The 19,954-nt window shown below is 39.5% G+C and overlaps 1 protein-coding gene across 3 annotated transcripts in view; it reads left to right on the top strand.

Annotated features, from left to right (window-relative positions):
• Positions 1-149: 149 nt before the first annotated feature.
• PRCP (prolylcarboxypeptidase) overlaps positions 150-19,954 on the top strand; it is a 76,559-nt gene continuing 56,754 nt past the window's right edge. The window contains exons 1-2 of one of the 3 annotated variants that reach the window (XM_047070950.1): positions 150-689; positions 1,160-1,341. In XM_047070950.1, the coding sequence (XP_046926906.1) occupies positions 1,174-1,341 (168 nt within the window). In that variant the 5' untranslated portion in view covers positions 150-689; positions 1,160-1,173. Of the gene's footprint in view, positions 690-1,135; positions 1,342-19,954 lie in introns of those variants that run through there. The other 2 variants (XM_047070951.1, XM_047070952.1) reach the window with 2 other exon arrangements.

Below are 19,954 nucleotides of genomic sequence, written 5' to 3' on the forward strand. Positions count from 1 at the left end.
CCCGCGTCCTTTTCCGCAGGAAGTGACGCTTTGGCCTTGGTCCCTCAGAGCCAATCAGAAGAAGGCGCCGCAGAGGGTGGAGATTGAACACCGCGTTCTGTGAGCATTCGGGTACGACCATTTTCGTCGAATTGGGGGTAGAGAGACAGGGTTTGGCGAATGTTCTTCCCTGACTGGTGGGGTAGTGACACAGTCTATAAAGCTGGTTTGGGGGGTAGCATAGGAATCTCAGGAAAGGGTGGTAGCACCTCTCCAATCGGGGTTCAGCAGGGTGACTGGAAGGAGGAGTGGTATCTGGGCGAAAGGGGTTGGCGGCGCGGTGAAGACGGAAGGGAGGCTACCCGGAGCCGGGAGAAGAAAGGGGGGCGTATCCTGGGAGAAGGGCCCAGGACCAAGCGGGAGTCGGGGGCTACCTGGGCGACTCCCGTTATGGGATGAGTTATGTAGGCAACATAGAAGTTTGGGGTGATTCATGAACAGAGAGTACCACAGGAGGTGGTTGGCTAACATACTGGAAGTGGGTGCAAGGAGCCAGACCGAGTGGTCTGCGAAGCTGTGCTCCATTGCCTCCTGAGTCACCCAGTGCAAGTCCCCACACTTCTCGGAGTTTCAGTTTCTTCATCTGTAAATGGGAGTAGTAATCATACAGGACACACAAGATTGCTGCGCTGCTTGAGTTAAATGAGTTGGTATGTGTGCCATTATGCCTAGCGATAATAGTGACATGTAAAGAACGCTCAATAAATTGTCATGGTAGCTATTATTATTACCATTATATGGGGTTTGCTGAGGGCAAGGGGTGTGGCAGTGGAATTGAGGCAGACAGGGCATGGCGGGGAAAGGTGGGCTTGGGGAGCGCTCAGGGAAAGGATGGGATTCCGGCAGTCAGGTAGGAGGGGTCCTGAGATGGTAAGGGCAGACTTGGAGTGTGATCACAATTAAGGTGGACTCTAAAGAGAGAGACTGCACGGGAGGAAAATAGAAAAGTTGCGGCGCCTTCTGGGAAGCGGGCGGTGTGGTTTGGGTTACCAGGTTTGGGCTGTGTTGCTGTGGGGCAGAGTGGCTTTGGGTTTCACGGGGGAGGAGCCCATCTGCGGTGGGTGGAGCTTAGGACTCTAGCTCCCCGCATTTGCTGGTCTCGCTCCCACTCACTCTGCAGCTGCCACCCTGGCCATGGGGCGCCACACTGTCCTGCTCCTGCTCCTGGCTTTCCTGATGCTTCGGGAGGTCATCCCCGTACCGCTGGCCCTGAGGGCCCTCAGCACTCTGCACAGGTCAGCCAGCCTCACATCCCGCCCCGCTGTACCCACGAAGTACACGGTTCACTACCTCCAACAGAAGGTAAGGCGAGGCGGGGCGGGCGTGGGAGAAGACTGGGGCTTCCCAGTCCCCCTGGGGCTTCCCAGGTCACCGGGCCTAACCCACCCCAGCTGAGGCACCGGAGCCCACCCGGAGTTTCAGACCCCTAGTGCCTAGGACTTGTCTAATCTTGGGCTCACAGTTTCCAGAGGGTGGCACCAAGCCCCAGTTCTGTTTAAAATCTCTTCTCCCATTACCAGTACTTTAATATCAGCTCTGGGTCCAACTCTCTTCCGTAATTTGACTTCCCATCAAATTAAAATTATTTAATGCCAACTCGGGCTTCTACTGGTAGTGACAACCATCCTTTGTCCCAAAGCCGCCGTTAAGTACACACTTCCTATATCTTATTAGATAATATTTAGTATTCAGCCTAAAGCACCAGTCTGTCATCTCATGCTCAGCTCAAAGTTGATTTTGTAGCCCTTTTGTTGAGAGTTGTTAACCTTTCCTTGGTGGCACAGTCCTTTAAGTATCTGACTCTTGATTTCAGCTCAGGTCATGATCTCAGGTTTGAGATGGAGCCCCACATCGGGCACTGTGCTGACAGCGTGAGCCTGCTTGGGATTCTCTGTTTCATTCTTTCTCTTTCTGCTCCTCCCCCACTCTCAAAATAAACTTAAAAAAAAAAAGGTTTTTAACTTTTCCTATTTACCATAAGACTGAACATTTATGTAACCCATACTTGTAAAGGAAGTTGTAGAGGTATGTTAGGATTTGACGGTCAGCATGGGGCTGGGGGTTAGCATTTATATGGTTCTGAAGATTGAGTTTAAAGTAGGCTTGATGCCTTTGTGTTGGCTGAAGCATGAGGCACTCTACAAGTCTGGATGGAAAAGTACATCCTGTGTGAAATGACAGGATCCCTTACAATTCTGTATTTCTGGGGGCCTGTGTAAAGGTAGGCAAAGATTTGGGAAAGTTTTACATTAGAAAGAATGCAAGAGTCTGAGGTTTGGCTTTTGGAGTAGCATAGATCAGCATTCCACTCTGCTAGCTCCGTGACCTTGGCATACCATGTCTCTTCTCCTTGGGAAGGATACAGTACCTCTCTGAACCCAGTTTCTTGATCTGGGGCTTTGGTGATGGTTGAATGAAAACAGATAACATGTCCCTAGCAGAATATCTGACCATGAGTAGACACTTTTTAAAGTTCGGCTTATTGACCTGTGTGAATTTTAATAGGAATTTGGGATAGAAGGGGTGCATGAATTTGTAACTGATAAGAAATGATTTTTAACCCGGAAATTTAAATTAGAGTTTCTGAGGAAGAGAAAGCATTTCAATTTCAGCAGCGACACCAGGAAACGGGCCTTTTTCTCAAGCAGCTCACTTAAATTCACTCTCTAGGCTATGACTTCCTCATTTACAAATTGAGCGGTTTGAACAAGGAATGACATGTTACACACTGTACTGAGGAAAATTTAGGGGTCTTTGGGAAGCTATCTCAGAGAGGTGGTGTGAAGGCCCAAGTGAGAGTGCTCCAGTAACCTCTCTCTCCCCGAACTCTTTGAGCCTGAACTTTATGCTTTGGTGTGTTTTATATATTTGTATTTTGTATACGACTATTTGCAGAGTTTCATCGGTAAAGTAAAATTGAAGGGAAACTATTGGAATGAGGGTGTCTGAAATCTCTTTAAAAATGATGAAAAAGAGAACTAGCAGCTGAAAAGGAACAAAAGGTGGGAGAGACCAAATGATCTGTGAGCACTTAATTTATATTCCTTCATTATAGATTACTTTTTTGACCACTTTACTGTTTAGAAACATAATTTAAGATCAGTTCTTTTTCCATTCTTGGTGGCTTGCAAAATCTGTTTGGCTTTACTCAGCCACCTTTGCCCTCTGGCTTAGCTTGTATTTTAGGACACAGATCCCACATGTTTATTTATTACTATAATAATAATATCCATTACATAAGTTCCAGTTGAATTTTATTTCATTTTTTGGAGAAAACTTCCACATATGTATTTATTGCATGATAATAGTTATAGTAGTTACCAATTCTGGACTGTAGATTTTTAGTTGGGACTTACCATGTCTGTATAAACTCAACTTGATTTTTTTTTTTTTTTTTTTTTAGTTAGAGCACATGAAATATTTTTATGCTTTTTATTTTTTTCTTTTTTCAAGTTTTTATTTAAATTCCAGATGGTTAACGTACAGAGTAATTTTAGTTTCAGTATGCTTTTATGCCTTTTAAAAATAAATGTTATTATTATAACTGTAAGGCTCAGTTTTTATTCAAGGCTTAATTTTTATAAAACCTTGTAATGATTTTCTTTATCTGTAGTTATATCTGTCCAGTTGACAAAGCTATTCCCAGCTATCCTTATATGAACATAAGCTCCATTTATGGTCTGGGTAAAAACGCCTTAGGGGAGGCCTTTTCCTCTCCTTTGCCCCCCAACACACACATATACTTTTAGCAACATAGAATGTAGACTCAATTGAATTTTACAGTGGTTAAAAATTCTATCTGGCATACCATGTCTCTTCTCCTAAAGTTAAACTCATACCTGTATCCCAACTGAAATGCCCCCTGTTCTGTGAAGTGTTCTTGACTTTAGGGCAACTTAGTTGATCTTTTTTCGCTCTGCAGACTTATTATTTTGGTGTGTCCCCCATACCTAGATAGCACACTCCAGTACCCAGAGGAGCCCATAAAAATTATAAAGTACAAAATACATATTTGTGGAGGGAGTGAATGAATGACTATCCAAAAAAGCCTAAACAAGGCAAAGTCTGTCATCATTTAATTGACACAAATCACTTATTTTTATTTTCATCTTTTACTTCTATTCTTTACTAATTATTTTTTCTCTTCTTTCAGAGTCTTCAAATGTTGTTGATTTAGTAGGAATATTTGATTTCTTTTATCCGAAGTAACTGAATCGGGAGACCAGAGAAAGGATGGTACCTCACTTGGTCACATCCAGGCTTTGGGCACATGCGTGATGCCAGTGTTGTAAGGGACTCCTTGGAATCCATGGCTTGTGGTTACAATGTTTCCCTACTTCTCATTACTCTTCACCTCTCACCCAAGCCTGTCACAGTAGAATTTGAGTACTGAGAGCATTTTACTATGTGATGTACTGGGAAAAGGGAATGGGTCCTTTGAGGCTCTCATTTACCTCAGTGGTGACTTAGGAAACAGTATTCATTGTATTAATCAGACTTCTCTACAGAAACAGAACCAATAGAATGTGTCTGTGTGTGTCTGTGTGTCTCTCTTTTCACAGAGATTGATTTATTTTAAGGAATTAGCTCATGTGATTATAGAGGCCTGGTAAGTTCAAAATGTACAGGGGAGGCTGGCAGGCTGGACACCCAGAGAAGAGTTGCAATTTGAGACCAAAGAGAGCCTACTTGTATAATTCCTTCTTGCTCAGGGGAGGTCAGTCTTTTTTTTTTTTTTTTTTTTTTTGCTATTCAGGCCCTCACCTGGTTGGATGAGGTCCACCGACATTATGGAGGGTAAATCTGCTTTATTCAAAGTCCAGTGATTTAAATGTTAATCCCCAAAAATATACCATCATAGAAACATCCAGAATGTTTGACCAAATATCTGGACCCTATAGCCCAGCCAAGTTGACATGTAAAATTAACCATCACTTCTACCAAGGTTGTTTTGAGGGCCAGATATGGTAACCCATGAAAGCACATGCACAGTGCCTAGAATATGGTAGGAACTTAAGGAAAGTAATAGAGTAGTGCTGGTTTCTTCCCCACTCTGTCCTAAAACCACACTCTCATAGTGTTATCATTTCAGATTGATCCAAATGCATGACCATTGTGGTAATGCCTCTTCTAGAAATTTAGTGGTCAGTCATCTATACTCAACTATTCCTATTTACTGACCAGTGTTTATGTTAGAATTCTGCATCTTCATGCAGCATTAAGCTCATGGCCACTGACTTCTGCAAGGCCTTCACACAGCTCCTTCCTTGCCTGCTGTGAGGTAATCCCATCAGTGGGCTGAGCTATTTTTATTTGTTACAGCTTTACTTTCAGTTCCTACTCCAGGTTCTCCTTTCCCACTCATGTCACGGTGGCCCTAATGTCTAGTAAAATATTGCTCTTTTCCTCCTCTTCTTTTTAGTTTTTGCCCTCTTCTCTTCTTATTATTAATTGGTTCATCTGTTGATGGTTTTCCCCTTACGGCCTGGACCACATGTCACAAATATTATATGAACTGATTTCTGTTTTTAATCATGGAATCAATGCCAGAAGTGGTCTTAGAGATCATGTCGTCCATCCCTTAGATATGATGAAGTAACCTTGATCTAAATTATGGAGAGTCAGGAACTTGATAGAGATCGAATACCATACAAGTTTGAGAACAAATTCTGTTTCTCTGAGCATCTATTTTTATAATCAGCAAGATGGGGATAATTATATTATTCATCTCACAGATTTGTTGTGAAATGAGCTAGTATGTGTAAAGGGCTTAAATAGCACAGTTTATATCACTTCACTCAATAAATGGTAAATATTTTTATTTTATCTTGTGGTTTCTTAATGCATGTGGCTTTAATCTACCCCCTCTCCACACAGAATATTTAAATCATCACTTAGCATACCTAAAATAGTTATTTTGTAAAATATGAAAATCTGTATGAACTTTTCAGTTACACAATAGTAATATATGCCTTTTTATCTGTGACATATAATTTAATACACTTAGAAATAAGGCAAAGAAATTAACTCTTTCCTTGTTTGAAACAATTTTCTTTTACATAAGACTGATAACGGAAAGCATATAAGCTATTTCTATTATTTTTTTCCTGTTCTATTTTGTGTTTTGGTAAATTGTGGAGGGGACAATATGACAGTGAATGCATTATTTTAGGTTTTTCAAGTATCTTCTCTTTTTGATACTAATACTAAATCTAACACTGTCTTTCTAATAGCTCTCAATGTTTTACTAGTTAATGCTAAAATGTAATTTCAGTAAAAATTAATTTTAAGGTTTTGCTCTGTCATATTTATGTCCCTCTGCAGCATATTACAAGCACTTTAAGTACTTAAACATTTTCAAAGTTTGGGTTCTAGTATCAACCAGACTTGTTACTAACTCATATAATGACCTGGGACAAGTTGCTTACCTCTAGATCTCAGTGTAAGGTCTCTTATGTAAGATAAGAGGATTCCATATGCAATCTGTGATACATGTGTCATTCTGTTCACTGAGTGCCTCCTGTCTGTATGGGCCCTATATCAGGATCAGTGGGGATTTGAATACAGGTTGTGTTTTTTACCTTTGCCATTAATTGCATTTGGCACAGTAGACATGAACAATTTTTCCATGTGAACTTTGAATTAGACACAGACTCATATAAAGGGTTTTTTTTAATTAAAACTACTTAGCTATATGGGGCACCTGGGTGGCTCAGTCCGTTGAGCGTCTGACTTCAGCTCAGGTCATGACCTCGCTGTCTGTGAATTTGGGCCCCACATCGGGCTCTGTGCCGACAGCTCAGAGCCTGGAGCCTGTTTTAGATTCTGTGTTTCCCTCTCTCTCTGCCCCTCCCCCACTCACGCTCTGTCTCTGAAAAATGAACAAACCTTAAAAAAAAATTTTTTTTAAATTACTTAGCTCTACAATTAACACAGTATTTATAACATAGGACACTATATTTATGATTTTGAAGTTTGCTTGGTTATGGGTGGATTGGAGAAGAAAGAAGAATCATAGGGAAGAAGAATACTTTGATGATATGTCTTATTTGTCTTCATATTCCTAGTGCATTGCACAGTGCCATCTACATAATAGTTCTTTTTTTTTTAATGTTTATTTGTTTATTTGTTTTTGGGGGGAGGGCAACAGCAGGGGTAAGTAGAGAGAGAATCCCAAGCAGGCTCCATGCTATCACCATGGATCCCAATGTGGGGCTTGAACCCACAGGTCATGAGATCATGACCTGAGTTGGAATCAAGAGTTGGATGCTTAACTGATGAGCCACCCAGGTGTGCCTACATAATAGTTCTTAATAAAGATTTTCTTTGAATGGAAAAAATTGGCTAAAAATTAAAATGAATAAGGAGTAAGAGGAGAGAGAATAAAATGAAATGTGCAGTATATAAATGTCTAATGCACTGATAATACTAGTAATCTGCTACTGTTGATTGAAAACTTTATATGCCCTTGGTTTTTTGTTTTTGATTTTTTAAAGTTTATTTATTTATTTTGAGAGAGAAAGAGAGAGTGTAAGCAGGGGAGGGGCAGAAAGAGAGGGAGAGAGAATCCCAAGCAGGGTCCACACTGTCAACACAGAACCCAGCATGGGGCTCTAACTCATGAACTGTGAGATCATGACTTAAGCAGAAATCATGAGTTGGACACTCAACCGACTGAGCCACCCAGGTGCCCCTTATATGCCTTAGGTTTTGAGTACTTAACAGACATTCATTTATTTAATTTCTATAGCAGTCCTATGAGGTAGATGCTATTATTATTCCACTTTATAGGTGAGAGAATGATCATACAGAAATGTTGAGTTACATGTTCAAGATGCACTGTCCCATTTTGTTTTTCTGAAAATAAACTCTAACGAGTTTCTAGTTCTAAAGTAAATGTTATAACCTTGTTTGTTATACTAGTTGGGATAGGATAGGTTATGCTGCTGTAGCAGAACTCCAAAAATTTAATGACTTAACCCCCCGAAAATTTATTACTCAAATTGTATTTCCATTGGGGTGAGCAGAGGGTTCCCTTATTACATTCACTTCAAGACTAAAGGACTTATGGAAGCTTCCTCTCAACATATACTTTCATGATCACCATAGCAGTGGAAAAAGAACATGAAATGATAATAAATGTTCCAGTCTGGAAATGGCACATTCATTTCATAATTCATTGGCCCAAACAGACTACATTGCTGCATCTGAGGACAGGGTGGGGAGACAAAAAATACTGATTCTGGAGTGCCTAGAAGGAGAAACAGCACTAATGACTACCATACTCATTCAGTCTCTTACCCACCCACCCATCCACCTACTTACTGTTCATCTAATTCCTTTTATATGTCAGGCACTGGACTAGGTCCCAGGAAGGCAGAGATGATTATATCCTGGAAGACCTCACATACTTGTTGGCCATTGCAGTCATACATACTTAAGCTTGTATCTGAAAAATATGGAAAAGGACTAATACATTTGTAATGTAGATTACTTCAAAAAGTCCCTGAATTAAGGCTGGTCTACTTAATATTTTCTTGCTCAACTTACCCTTATCATGATAGTTCACTGACCTGATGTATATATACATTGGAGCATGTAGTAAATAAAGGAATTTATTTATTCATACTGTCATTCAGTAATTGAAAAAGATTGTTTTGCCGGTTTTTTTCATAATAAAGGAAACAAAATTGATATAGAGATTTATGTAAAAAATCTGATGTATGCTTTGTAAGTGTTCATCAAAGGGACAGTTTTGCATTGACAGTGTGTATGTGATTGGGGTGTTTATAAAATTTGGGTTTTTTTAAATATTTTTTATTATGATTCACAGTTTAAGAAGAGTCATAGTTGTTTATGAGCGGTGAATGAATAAACATTTATTGATTGTCTTATCTGGGCCAGGTATTATTTTAAACTCTTTTATATCCTACTTTTAATTATTACAATCACTTTTAAAAATAAATACTTTTTTGTGGGGTGCCTGGGTGGCTCAGTCGGTTGAGTGTCCGACTTCAGCTCAGGTCATGATCTCACAGTTCGTGGGTTCGAGCCCCGCCATCAGGCTCTGTGCTGACCGCTTGCTCAGAGCCTGGAGCCTGCTTCAGATTCTGTGTCTCCTACTGTGTCTGCCCCTCCCTCGTTCACGCTTTGTCTCACTCTGTTTCTCAAAAATAAATAAATGTAAAAAAAAAAAATAAAAAATAAATAAAAATAAATACTTTTTTAAAGTTATTTATTTATTTTGAGACAGAGAGAGAGAACATGCAGAGGAGGGGCAGAGAGACGGGGGGAGAGAATCCCAAGCTGGCTCTGCCAACAGCACAGTCGGACTCAGTCTCATGAACCATGAGATCATTCAATCTTTACAACAACCCTGTGAGGTAGATATCATGCTCAATTTTAGAGGTGAAACTAGGAAGGTTCAGAAAAATCAAAAGAAGAAATATTCAAAATATCCCACTTGTCAATTTGCTGGTTTCTCAATCCCAAATTGTAAATGATTTATTATATATCCATAAAAGGGAATATTATTGTCTCTTGAAAATGGTGGCCTTGAAGTATATCTGGTAGTGTGGGGAGATGTTCATCAATTAATGATAAGTGAAAAAAGCAAAATAGAAAACTTGAATGTACAATGTGTTTCCAAATTCATTTACTCAATTTTTGTTAAGTTCCTACTTTTTGTAAGGCTCTTCTAGGCACTGAGGGAAGAGCATTCAAGGCATAGAAAAGAGTAAGTACAAAAACCCTAAGGTAGGTGTGTGCCTGGTGGGAACAACTACAAGGAGGCCAGTATGGCTGGAAAGATGTACCCAAGGAGAGAATAGTAGGGGATGAAGATAGTGAAGAGGAAAGAGAACATAAATACTTCACTAGCAGAGAAGGAAAGTAAATGGACTAGGAAAATGCAGTGTGATGCAGGCAGCTTTGAAGCCTCATACATATTAGACCATTTGACAGGCTGTGTGTTTCTCTAGCTACATTTACTTTCTTGGGTATGAGTGAGAAGTTGGTGGAAAGTTCTTTTTAGCCAGGATTATCCTTTTGCCAAATCAGTAAAAGAAAGTCAGAGAGAGACATGGGGACTGAGGGGCATATGCAAGGGAGTAATTTACTCATTGACCATGAAATTTAAGCCAAGTCAGAAAGGGAGTGAGGATGGGGTGAGGGACAGTAAAAGGTAGATTATATGAGGTTGAAGGTCCTCCTTGCTTCCTGCAGTGCTCCCTCTACTGTAGTCCCTATGGGTCACATTAATCACATCTCCTCCTATCAAGCCACTTTTCTGCTCAGAGCCTGCAATGATTCCTTATTGTTTGCTTTATTTAGAATAAAATCCTGTAGCATTCAAGGCCTTCCAACCTGTGACCCCAACCCACCTTTCCAGTGTGTTAATCTATTCTTCACACACGCTCATTCTTTTCCTGTTTCCTTGCTTTAGCCCATATTGTTCCTTTGGCCTGGAGTACCTTTCCCAATGCTATCCCTGCTTTACCAATCCCATCCATTTTTTAAGCCCCATCTCAGATACTGTCTGCCTCCTCCATGAGACATTTCTTAATATCCTGGAAAATGTGTGAAAGTCAAATCTTTGTTTGTACTTCTCTCATGACATGTGTCTTATTCTAGCCTTGCTTTAAAATCTTTTGTATCCTTGTCTTACTCCGTTTTTAAAGCAGAAACTCTGTCTTGTATCCATAATCCTCTATAGAATGCTGCCCATAGTTTTACATAGTTTTTATAGTTTTATAGAGTATCATTTTTACAAATGCTTGTTGAATCTGTATCTTTCTCCCTCTCCCTTTTCCTGCTTCTCTACCTATTGAGGTAAGGGAGGGGTGTGTGTGTGTGTGTGTGTGTGTGTGTGTGTGTGTGTAGGGAGGGAAACAGTATAGAAACTTGATTCTCAACTGTCTAAATCCTTTTGGGAAACATTATAGAATGCCAGGCAAATAAAAACAGGCCCACTTCTTCACATTCTCTTATTTTCACGATCTGGAAGCTGTAGCTAGTTATCTGTACTGACCCTTCTCATATATGTACAGAGAAAGAATAGTGGGAGGGAGTGCAGCAATTTCTGTTTGCTCTTTCCGTTGTGTATGGGTGAGGGCCAGGGAAAGGGTAAAGGATGAAGACATTAGGAAAAATGTCCCCCTAAAGCTTACTTCTGTGGCAATTCTATACTGCCCATATTTATTAGAGAGCTAAGGTAAAAGGCAGTACTTTTTATGATTTGGGTTTGCATTTGCAAAAAGAAGCCAATTAGCTATGTGTATTTGTAAATCCATACTTTCTATTACATATGTGTCAGTTCTAGGTTGCCACTCAGTGCTGTACCTGAAGAGGATCAGCTGTTGTGTCTCTGTCAAGCTCACAATGTTCTCTTTCCTGTTGCTCATGTTGTGGGGTCTGCCCACATGGGTTAGGAAAAGGCAGATTTATTAAAGTACAGTTTCCTTAGGAGCTTTCCCTGAGCAGCTCTTCAAGTTGGTTGTATGATACAGGGAAATATCATTCTGTTATAGCAGACAGGATATCTAACATTTATATGGTAAAACAGCACAGTTGTATGTTCATTCAGAAACATTTACTGGCTCTTCCTATGTGCCACGTGTTGTGTTAATAAATGGGGATAAGTGGAAAGCAAAGACAGACCTCATGAAGTTTACAGTTTAGTGGGAAAAAACACAATAACAAGTAATTACAAGTGGGACAACACATGCTTTAAGGAAGTAATTTGCTGTGGGATCTACGATGGAGTCCTGAGTCCTGAGTCTTGGGTATTAGAGAAACCTATAGGCAGCTATAGTACCACAGCAGAGACTGGGAAGCTGAGCAGGAGTTAGCCAGGAGAAGGGAGATGATTGAGATTTCTGTCCAGGTAGAGGGTGTATCATGTATAAGATCCTAAAATAGAAAAGAACAGTCTATGTTGGAGGAACTGAAAGTTCAGTAAGACTGGGAGAGGCAAGAGGTTGGCCCTCAACAGTGTGAGGACAGTATTGTCACTATTTCCATTTGCACACGCATGGTATGGGTATTCCTTCTCTGAATCTGTCATTGACTTTAAGAATATAAGTTGGTGTTGAAGTGGTAAGGGGCAAAGCACTGCTCTGCTGACCAGAGTAAATGCATTCACCTTGTGACAGATACTGCATAAGTGTTCTTTTTTTGTTGTTGTTGTTATTTCTTTATTTATTATATGAAATTTGTCAAATTAGTTTCCATACAACATCCAGTGCTCATCCCAAAAGAAACATAAGTGTTCTTAATATATTTATCTTCCACTTTGCAAGGAGGTACTACCTTTCTTTTTACAGAGAAATAAAGGGCTCAGAGGTAAAGTACTATGTCTGTGATCACATAGCTAATAAGTGGTAGTACCAGGATTTAAACTGAGCTCTGTTGAAATCAGAGCTCTTGATCGATGTTGTTTCTGTACTAACTGTATTTCTGGAATAGACAGAAGTTTGTGTAACTCATGGCCTTAATTAGAGATAGTGTGGAAGTCACATTAAAAAAATTTTTTTTAATGTTTATTTATTTTTGAGAGAGACAGTGTGAGTGGGGGAGGGGCAGAGAGAGAGAGGGAGACAGAGGATCTGAAGCAGGCTCTGAGCTCTCAGCACAGAGATAATGACCTGAGCAGATATGATAACTAACTGAGCCACCCAGGTGCCCTGGCAGTCACATTTGTTAAGGAAATCTAGATTAAACAGTAATAAAGTAGAATAAAAGGAATCTTAATTCTCTAGCACTAGGTTGGTTAATTTTGGAGAGAAAAAAATCATAATGGAGGTTTTAATAATACAGAACTTTCTTCTGACTTGGCTTTTGTGTTACAGAAAGAATACTTTTACATGAATGGGCTTTAAATAAATGAACCATGTTAACAGGAGAAGGGAACTATGAAACCATCTAAGATATAGACTGTGAGGTATTTGTGGGTGGCTCTATACATTCTAGACTAAAGGATGTTAAGAGACCTCCACTGATGATCCCAAAAAAGGTACTATCCAAGGAAATAAAGGAGGAGACTAAAGTGGTAGGTCAGGAGTGAGGTCACTGCTGTAGAAATTGTCCCTATAAATTTGTACAGTTTACCCTAATTCCATTAAGGAAGCCTCCTTTTTAAGCTTTCCCAACAGTCTGTGTACAAAATTGGCCTTGGAGTATGTTGAAGTTCATGTAAATGTTCCTCATCTATGCTGCATGGACTGGTCACTGCTATATATTCATCTTCTACTCCACTTGAATGTTCCTCTCTTTTCCAGTAACTCAAAGGAACAGAGGTCACCCTTTGGCACTTGGCTTTTGAAAGTCTTCCTTGATTAGAAAGTCAAATTCAGGGGTGCCTGGGTTGATTGAGCATCTGACTCTTGATTTTGTCTGGGGTCATTTCATCCCAGGGTTGTGGGATTGAATCCCGCTCTGGGCTCTATGCTGAGCTTAGAGCCTGCTTGGAGTTCTCTCTCTGTCTTTCTCTGTCTCCCTCTCACTTTGCCCCTCTCTTCTGCTCTGCTTTCTCTCTCTAAAATAAAATAAAAGAAGGCACCTGGGTAGCTCAGTCGTTTGAGTGTCCAACTCTGGTTTAGGTCATGATCTCATGGTTCGTGGGTTCAAGCCCTGCATCGGACTCTGTGCTGACAGTTCAGAGCCTAGAGCCTGCTTTGGATTCTGTGTCCCCCCTCTCTCTCTGCCCCTCCCCTGCTCATGCTTTGTCTTTTCCTGTCTCTCAAAAGTGAATAAAGATTAAAAAATTTTAAGGGGGAGGGGTAAAAAAAATAATAAAATAAAAGAAATTTAAAAAAAAAAAAAGTTCAGTTAACCAGACCTAGGTATTTTGTTTTCTATAAAAGCCTGGATGGTAGTCTCATCTTTAAACATGGTGCTTAGAATGATACTGTTATTCTTCTGTTTAATAAAGTGTTATTATTTTAAAGAATATTAGACTGAAAATTTAAGCTAATACCTTTACTTTTATGAGAAACCTGGCTGTTTGAATCATGATTGTAATTCTATTATTCTGATACCTTAGAGGAAATAAGTAGTGCTTTGAGATGTGGATTTATAATCTTCAGCATATGAGGTGATGAAAGTGATGTCACAGATTATTTTAAAATTCTTTAGAAGTGGATATTCAGTCATGTTTTATTTCTGTGATACATACTTTTCCTCAGAGCTATACAATTCATACAGTGATGAATGTGTACTAAAGGTGTATTGTACTGTCACAGGACTGGATTGAAAGTCAAAAGCAGAAACATATCACATATCAGGCCACATGATATTTGGTGTGTAAGGGGCTCTTACTGTCATCAAGTCATTGCTTTTTTGCTGTCTTCAGTTCCATGATAACTGCAAGTTTTTTTCTTAATTTCACTTTGCAAGGTCATATTGTTTTAAGTGGTGAAACCAATGTTGCACTCTGTATGTTAACTAACTAGGATCTAAATAAAAATTTGAAAAGAAAAAAATAACTGTTTTAAGTGAATAGTCAGAACAAATTGCTAAAGTTTTAATGTCACAATTTCTTTCTCATATGTAGTACTATTAAACACATAACATACCATTGTAGATGTTTGTGTGTGTATTTGGCAGTGGTTTCAGACTGGGGAGGTGAATGCTAATAAAATATACTCTACAAAATGTCCTAGTAATACATCAAGCTCTGACTTCATGCAGCTCCTTGCTAGGCACTCTCATGCATGCATTACCCAACTTAATCAACATAAGACCTCTCTAAGATAGGCAGTATTTTTTCATTTTACGTACAAGAAAACAAGCCCAAAGACATGAAGTCACTTGTTCAAATTCAAATAGCTCTGGTAGTTGGCAGAACCGGTACTCAAACCCAGATCTGTCTGCAAATTCCTTTCTCTTTCTGCAACGTCACAGGACATTCATTTATGGTTTTCTGGAGGTGCGGGGGGAAACAGTTTTTGAAAGATATGCTTGGTGCTGGTCAGATTTTATTAGTGCAAAAGCAAGTGTCTGCGTGTGTGTGTGCATTTAAACCTTGCCACACACTGGTATTTTTTATTAAGTTTTCCTGGTGGTGTATGACTGCAGGTTTGGCCAGCATCATTGTGATTTAATAACCTAATTTAAACAAGGAACTACAACCCAAACAATGGCTCTGATTCAGCTCAGAGGAAAGTGAGGAAGTACTTGTTATCATTTGTCAGTGAATTCTTATTTTTATGCAGTTTGAACCATGGGTCACACTGCAGACACTATCCTTTAAAACTGTCGGAAACCTTTGTCATTTCCTGAGCACTGATGGCCTCTTCCTTGGAGGGAGCTGCTCATGCAACAATTTCAGAAAGCAGTGATGATGACTCCCTTCTCCTCCGCCTACGATGCTTCCTTTCTCTTAAACAATTAGCTTTAAATGACAATGACTGGTGACGGTAGTGCAGACCCAAACAGGCTTTTTGTTTGCCTTTTTATATAGTGTGATTTCTAGAAAATGACCACAGTTTAAAAGAGAAGAGAATTAATATTTGCTGACCACCTCTCCATGATCTCTTCAAGGGCAGCAACCTTGGGTCTCATTCATCTGTGGATCTGGGAGGGTGCAGTACCAAGCTCTGTACATGTGGAGCTGAGCTGATAGAATGACACTGCATGTCATGTCCTCTGTTATTGAAAACATTAATTGCAAATAAACATTAGGCAAGGTATAGAAGAGCCTATTGCTGTTACTTACATACACCCAGTGCTTTGGTTCATCTCTGAAGAATTTGAATGTAACATGATGAAATGAATATTGGCTAAGATGCTTGGAGACTTACTCTCCAAAAAATATGGATCACGGTTTTTAAAGATTTCCAAAAGGGCTTTTTGCAGTTAAATTCTGTAACATTGCCAAACCCTTTTCTTGGTTTGAATTTATAGTCATTTATCTATAGTCTCTGTTCTCCAGATGATCTTTCTCCATTTCATACTCCAGCCAAGCATATACATACATTTACTCTTTCCTGTTGGTATTCCTCTGAAGATCTATTCTTTAAATACTTCTTTGATCTTCAAGACATCTGGCTTGTTTAGCACTTGCTTGTTCCTTCTGTTATAAAATATTCCCCTCCAGGAAGCCCTTGTTAATTGGAAAAGGAGTGAAGTCTTCTGCTGTTTTTTTGCTTCTGTTTCACACTCCAATTCATTCACTGCCCTTTGCTCATCTTTGCTTACACACATCTAACAAGTGCAGGCAACTCTAGTTGATTTGTGAATTCCATGTGCTTTGTTTTTATTTATTTATTTTTAATTTTTTTAATGTTTATTTTTGAGAAAGAGAGAGCGTGCATGAGGCAGGGGGAGGGGCATAGAGAAAGAGGGAGACACAGAATCTGAGCTGTCAGCCCAGGCTCTGAGCTGTCAGCACAGAGCTCAATGCGGGGCGTGAACTCACAAACCACGAGATCATGACCTGAGCTGAAGTCGGATGCTCAACCCACTGAGTCATCCATGCACCCCAATGTGCTTTATTATTTTTCATTTATTTTATTCATTTTAATTTTTTTTAGTGTTTATTCATTTTTGAGAGACATCGTGTGAGCAGGGGAGGGGCAGACAGAGAAGGGAGACACAGAATCCAAAGCACGCTCCAGGCTCTCAGCTATTAGCACAGAGCCTGATGCAGGGCTTGAACTCAGGAGCTGTAAGATCATGACCTGAGCCGAAATCGGATGCTTAACCGAGTGAGCCACATAGGACCCCAGAATGTGCTTTATTTTTAAATTCCAAACTGACTGACCTCATGCCTCCCAGGATATGTTGATTTCCCCATTCCTTGCTCAGCTAGTGTAGGCTTAGACAAAACAAATGAGTTTTAGGATCAGCCTTTAAAAACATAATCAGAGAAGTAAATCTGCTAGAAAAGAATCTCTAATATTTATTCTATAGTTATTTATTATTGACACTGTGTGCCAAGTATTACACATCGGTCACTTCATTGTTTTGTACACACTGTGTGTGTGTACACAGTGTTTTGTACACACACTATGCTGGGATGTGACTCACACAGTACTGGTATCTCTCTACTCGAAATGGTTTGTCTTCCTCCTTTCTCTGCCTGGCATTCTTGTACATCTTTCCTGGCTCAGGTCTTATATATCACCTTATCTGTGAAACTTTATTTCTCTTTATTTCTCTTCTCAAGCTGGGTATTGACTACTGTTCCCTTTGTGTCCTCCATTGTACTTTATAAATGCTTCTTTTGTACTCAGTTACTCTGGATTGCAATGATTTGTTTATATGTTGGTCTCCGTATAAGGATGTGAGTAGCCTGAGTGCTGGGACCACACCTATCAGTGTATCCACAGTGTATGCCCTCAACAATGGTTTAAATGAGTAACTGACCCAACCTGAGGTGATTTCTCCCTTTTCTGAATGCTGTTAACACTTGCTTTTATTTTATATTTTGTCTAGTACTACCAATATGGTATAGACTCTGTCCAATCAGAACAGAAACTGATCATAGAACTGAGGGTTCTTGCAGTGCTGTGGGTTGGTTCTTTAGACCTGAGGTCTGGAGAAGGAACTGGGACAGCAGGATTGGTGGGCATAGAATGGGGGCAGACATCACTCAAGTTACTAAGATAATTATTTGCCAACTGGTATAGAAGGATTTCAATATTATAATAGCTGGCTGAGTATCAGCCTTGGTTCTTCCAAGCAGTAAGTGCCTCAAGAATAGCATGCTGCTTATACTGGATAGTATCCCTTATATGGATACCTAAGTGCAATTGAGAGGTATGGGTGTTCAAAGCAAGTTAAACTTTAATAACAAGTATTAATGTCATTATATAACATTCCCTTCTAAAACTCCTTTGATTTTTTTCACATTACTATTAATGGCACTAATCTCCTGGTCATCCAGGATTAGAGTATTTTGGAATCATCTGATTCCTTCACTTTCACCTGTACACCAGACCAGAGTCCACTTAACCATCAAGACTCTTCCATGATTCCTTCTTAGTTCATGCCACTTACTTTGCATGTTCAGGGTTATTAGCTTTTTTCTACCCACACAACTCCAAGCTAAACTATTACAGTAGCCTCCTCAGTCCCTTTGTTCTATCAGCCTCAGTCCAGGCCAGCTGGCACTGTGTTTTTTTCTCCCCTCCTCTTTTCTAATCTAGATCTTTACTGGGCCCTGCTTAAACCCCACCTCCTCAGGGAAACCTTCAATTGACTCAGCTTAGTATCAGCTATCTTTCCCTGGGCTCCCAGAATACTTATTGTCTGTAGCATTCGTTAACTATACATTAACTGTCTGAAATGGCTCTTGTTGCCTGAACTGTAATTATATCTTGGAATGTGATTTAACAGGTAGTTATCTCTCAGGTAGAAAGCATACTTGCCCTAGAATTAATATCCCCACAGGGGCATAATGGTTCAGAACATTTAGAGTTTTAAAATTTCCTGATTGACATAATTTCAAATTCTGTAGACAGGCTGCTGAATAGCATGCAATTCTGTTTAAAAGAAATGCTGACTGTGACCTGCTAACTTCAGTTTATAACCCACGAATGGATCACAACCTCCTTTTTATGAAACACTAATGTAGACTATATGGGCTCTACAAAGATGGATGTTTCTCCTATAATGGAGAGGTAAGGCCTGGAAGCAAAAATCTTTACTAGGTTGTATGTAAATTATTGCAAGAGAGATATATAGCACAAGATTTCGGAGGAAGGAGAATTGCATGGTGATAACTACTTCCTATTGTAGGAAGATTCTGTTTGGGAGAAAAGGGACGTGGTATTTCTTAGAGATTTTCCCTTGATAGTTAAATCATTCTTTTCAGAGTTTTTTTTTTTTTTTTCCCAAGGGCCTGTAGGAATAATATACATCCATTTCTTCTTTCTTTAAAAATATTTTTAATGTTTATTTTTGAGAGAGAGAGAGAGGGACAGAGAGACAGAGCTTGAGCAGTGGAGGGGCAGAGAGAGACGGAGACAGAATCCAAAGCAGGCTCCAGGCTCGACACAGGGCTCAAACTCACAAACCTTGAGATCATGACCTGAGCCAAAGTTGGATGCTTAACCAACTGAGCCCCCAGGTGCCCCTCCTTCCACTTTCTTTAAATTTTTATTTCATTTCCAGTATTATTAATGTACAGTGTTATATTAGTTTCAGGTGTACAATTTATTTTTTAGATGGTACCACAATTCCACACATTACTCAGCGGCCATTATGATAAGTTTACTCTTAATCCCCTTCACCTATTCACCCGTTGCCCCACTTACCTCCCCTCTTGTTACCATCAGTTTGTTCTCTAAGAGTCTACTTTTTTTTTAAGTTTATTTATTTATTTTGAGAGTAAGGGAGAGAGTGAGAGAGAGAGAGAGAGAGAGAGTGAGTGAGCATAGGGAGAGAGACAAAGAGGGAGAGAGAGAAAATCCCAAGCAGGCTCTGCACTGTCAGCATGGAGCCTGACATGGGGCTCGAGCCCACAAACCGTGAGATCATGATCTGAGCCGAAACCAAGAGGCAAAAGCTTAACTAACTGAGCCACCCAAGTGCCCCAAGAGTCTACTTTTTGATTGCTTCTTTTCTTCTTTGTTGTTTTGTTTCTTAAATTCTGCATATGAGTGAAATTTAATGGTATTTGTCTTTCTCTGACTGACTTATTTCTCTTAGCATTATATTTTCAAGATCTATCCGTTTTGTTACAAATGGCAAGATTTTTTTTTTTATGGCTAAGACTATATGTGTGTGTGTATATATATATATATATACATATATATATGTGTGTGTATATACATATATATGTATATATATACATATATATACATATATGTGTGTGTATATACATATATATACGTATGTATATATACATATATATACATATATATATGTGTGTGTATATACATATATATATATATATACACACACACACACA

Source organism: Lynx rufus, unplaced genomic scaffold (genome assembly GCF_022079265.1).
Source record: "Lynx rufus isolate CCGP_SWC_20201006 ecotype Redwood Valley unplaced genomic scaffold, mLynRuf1.p SCAF_9, whole genome shotgun sequence".
Lineage (NCBI taxonomy): Eukaryota > Metazoa > Chordata > Mammalia > Carnivora > Felidae > Lynx > Lynx rufus.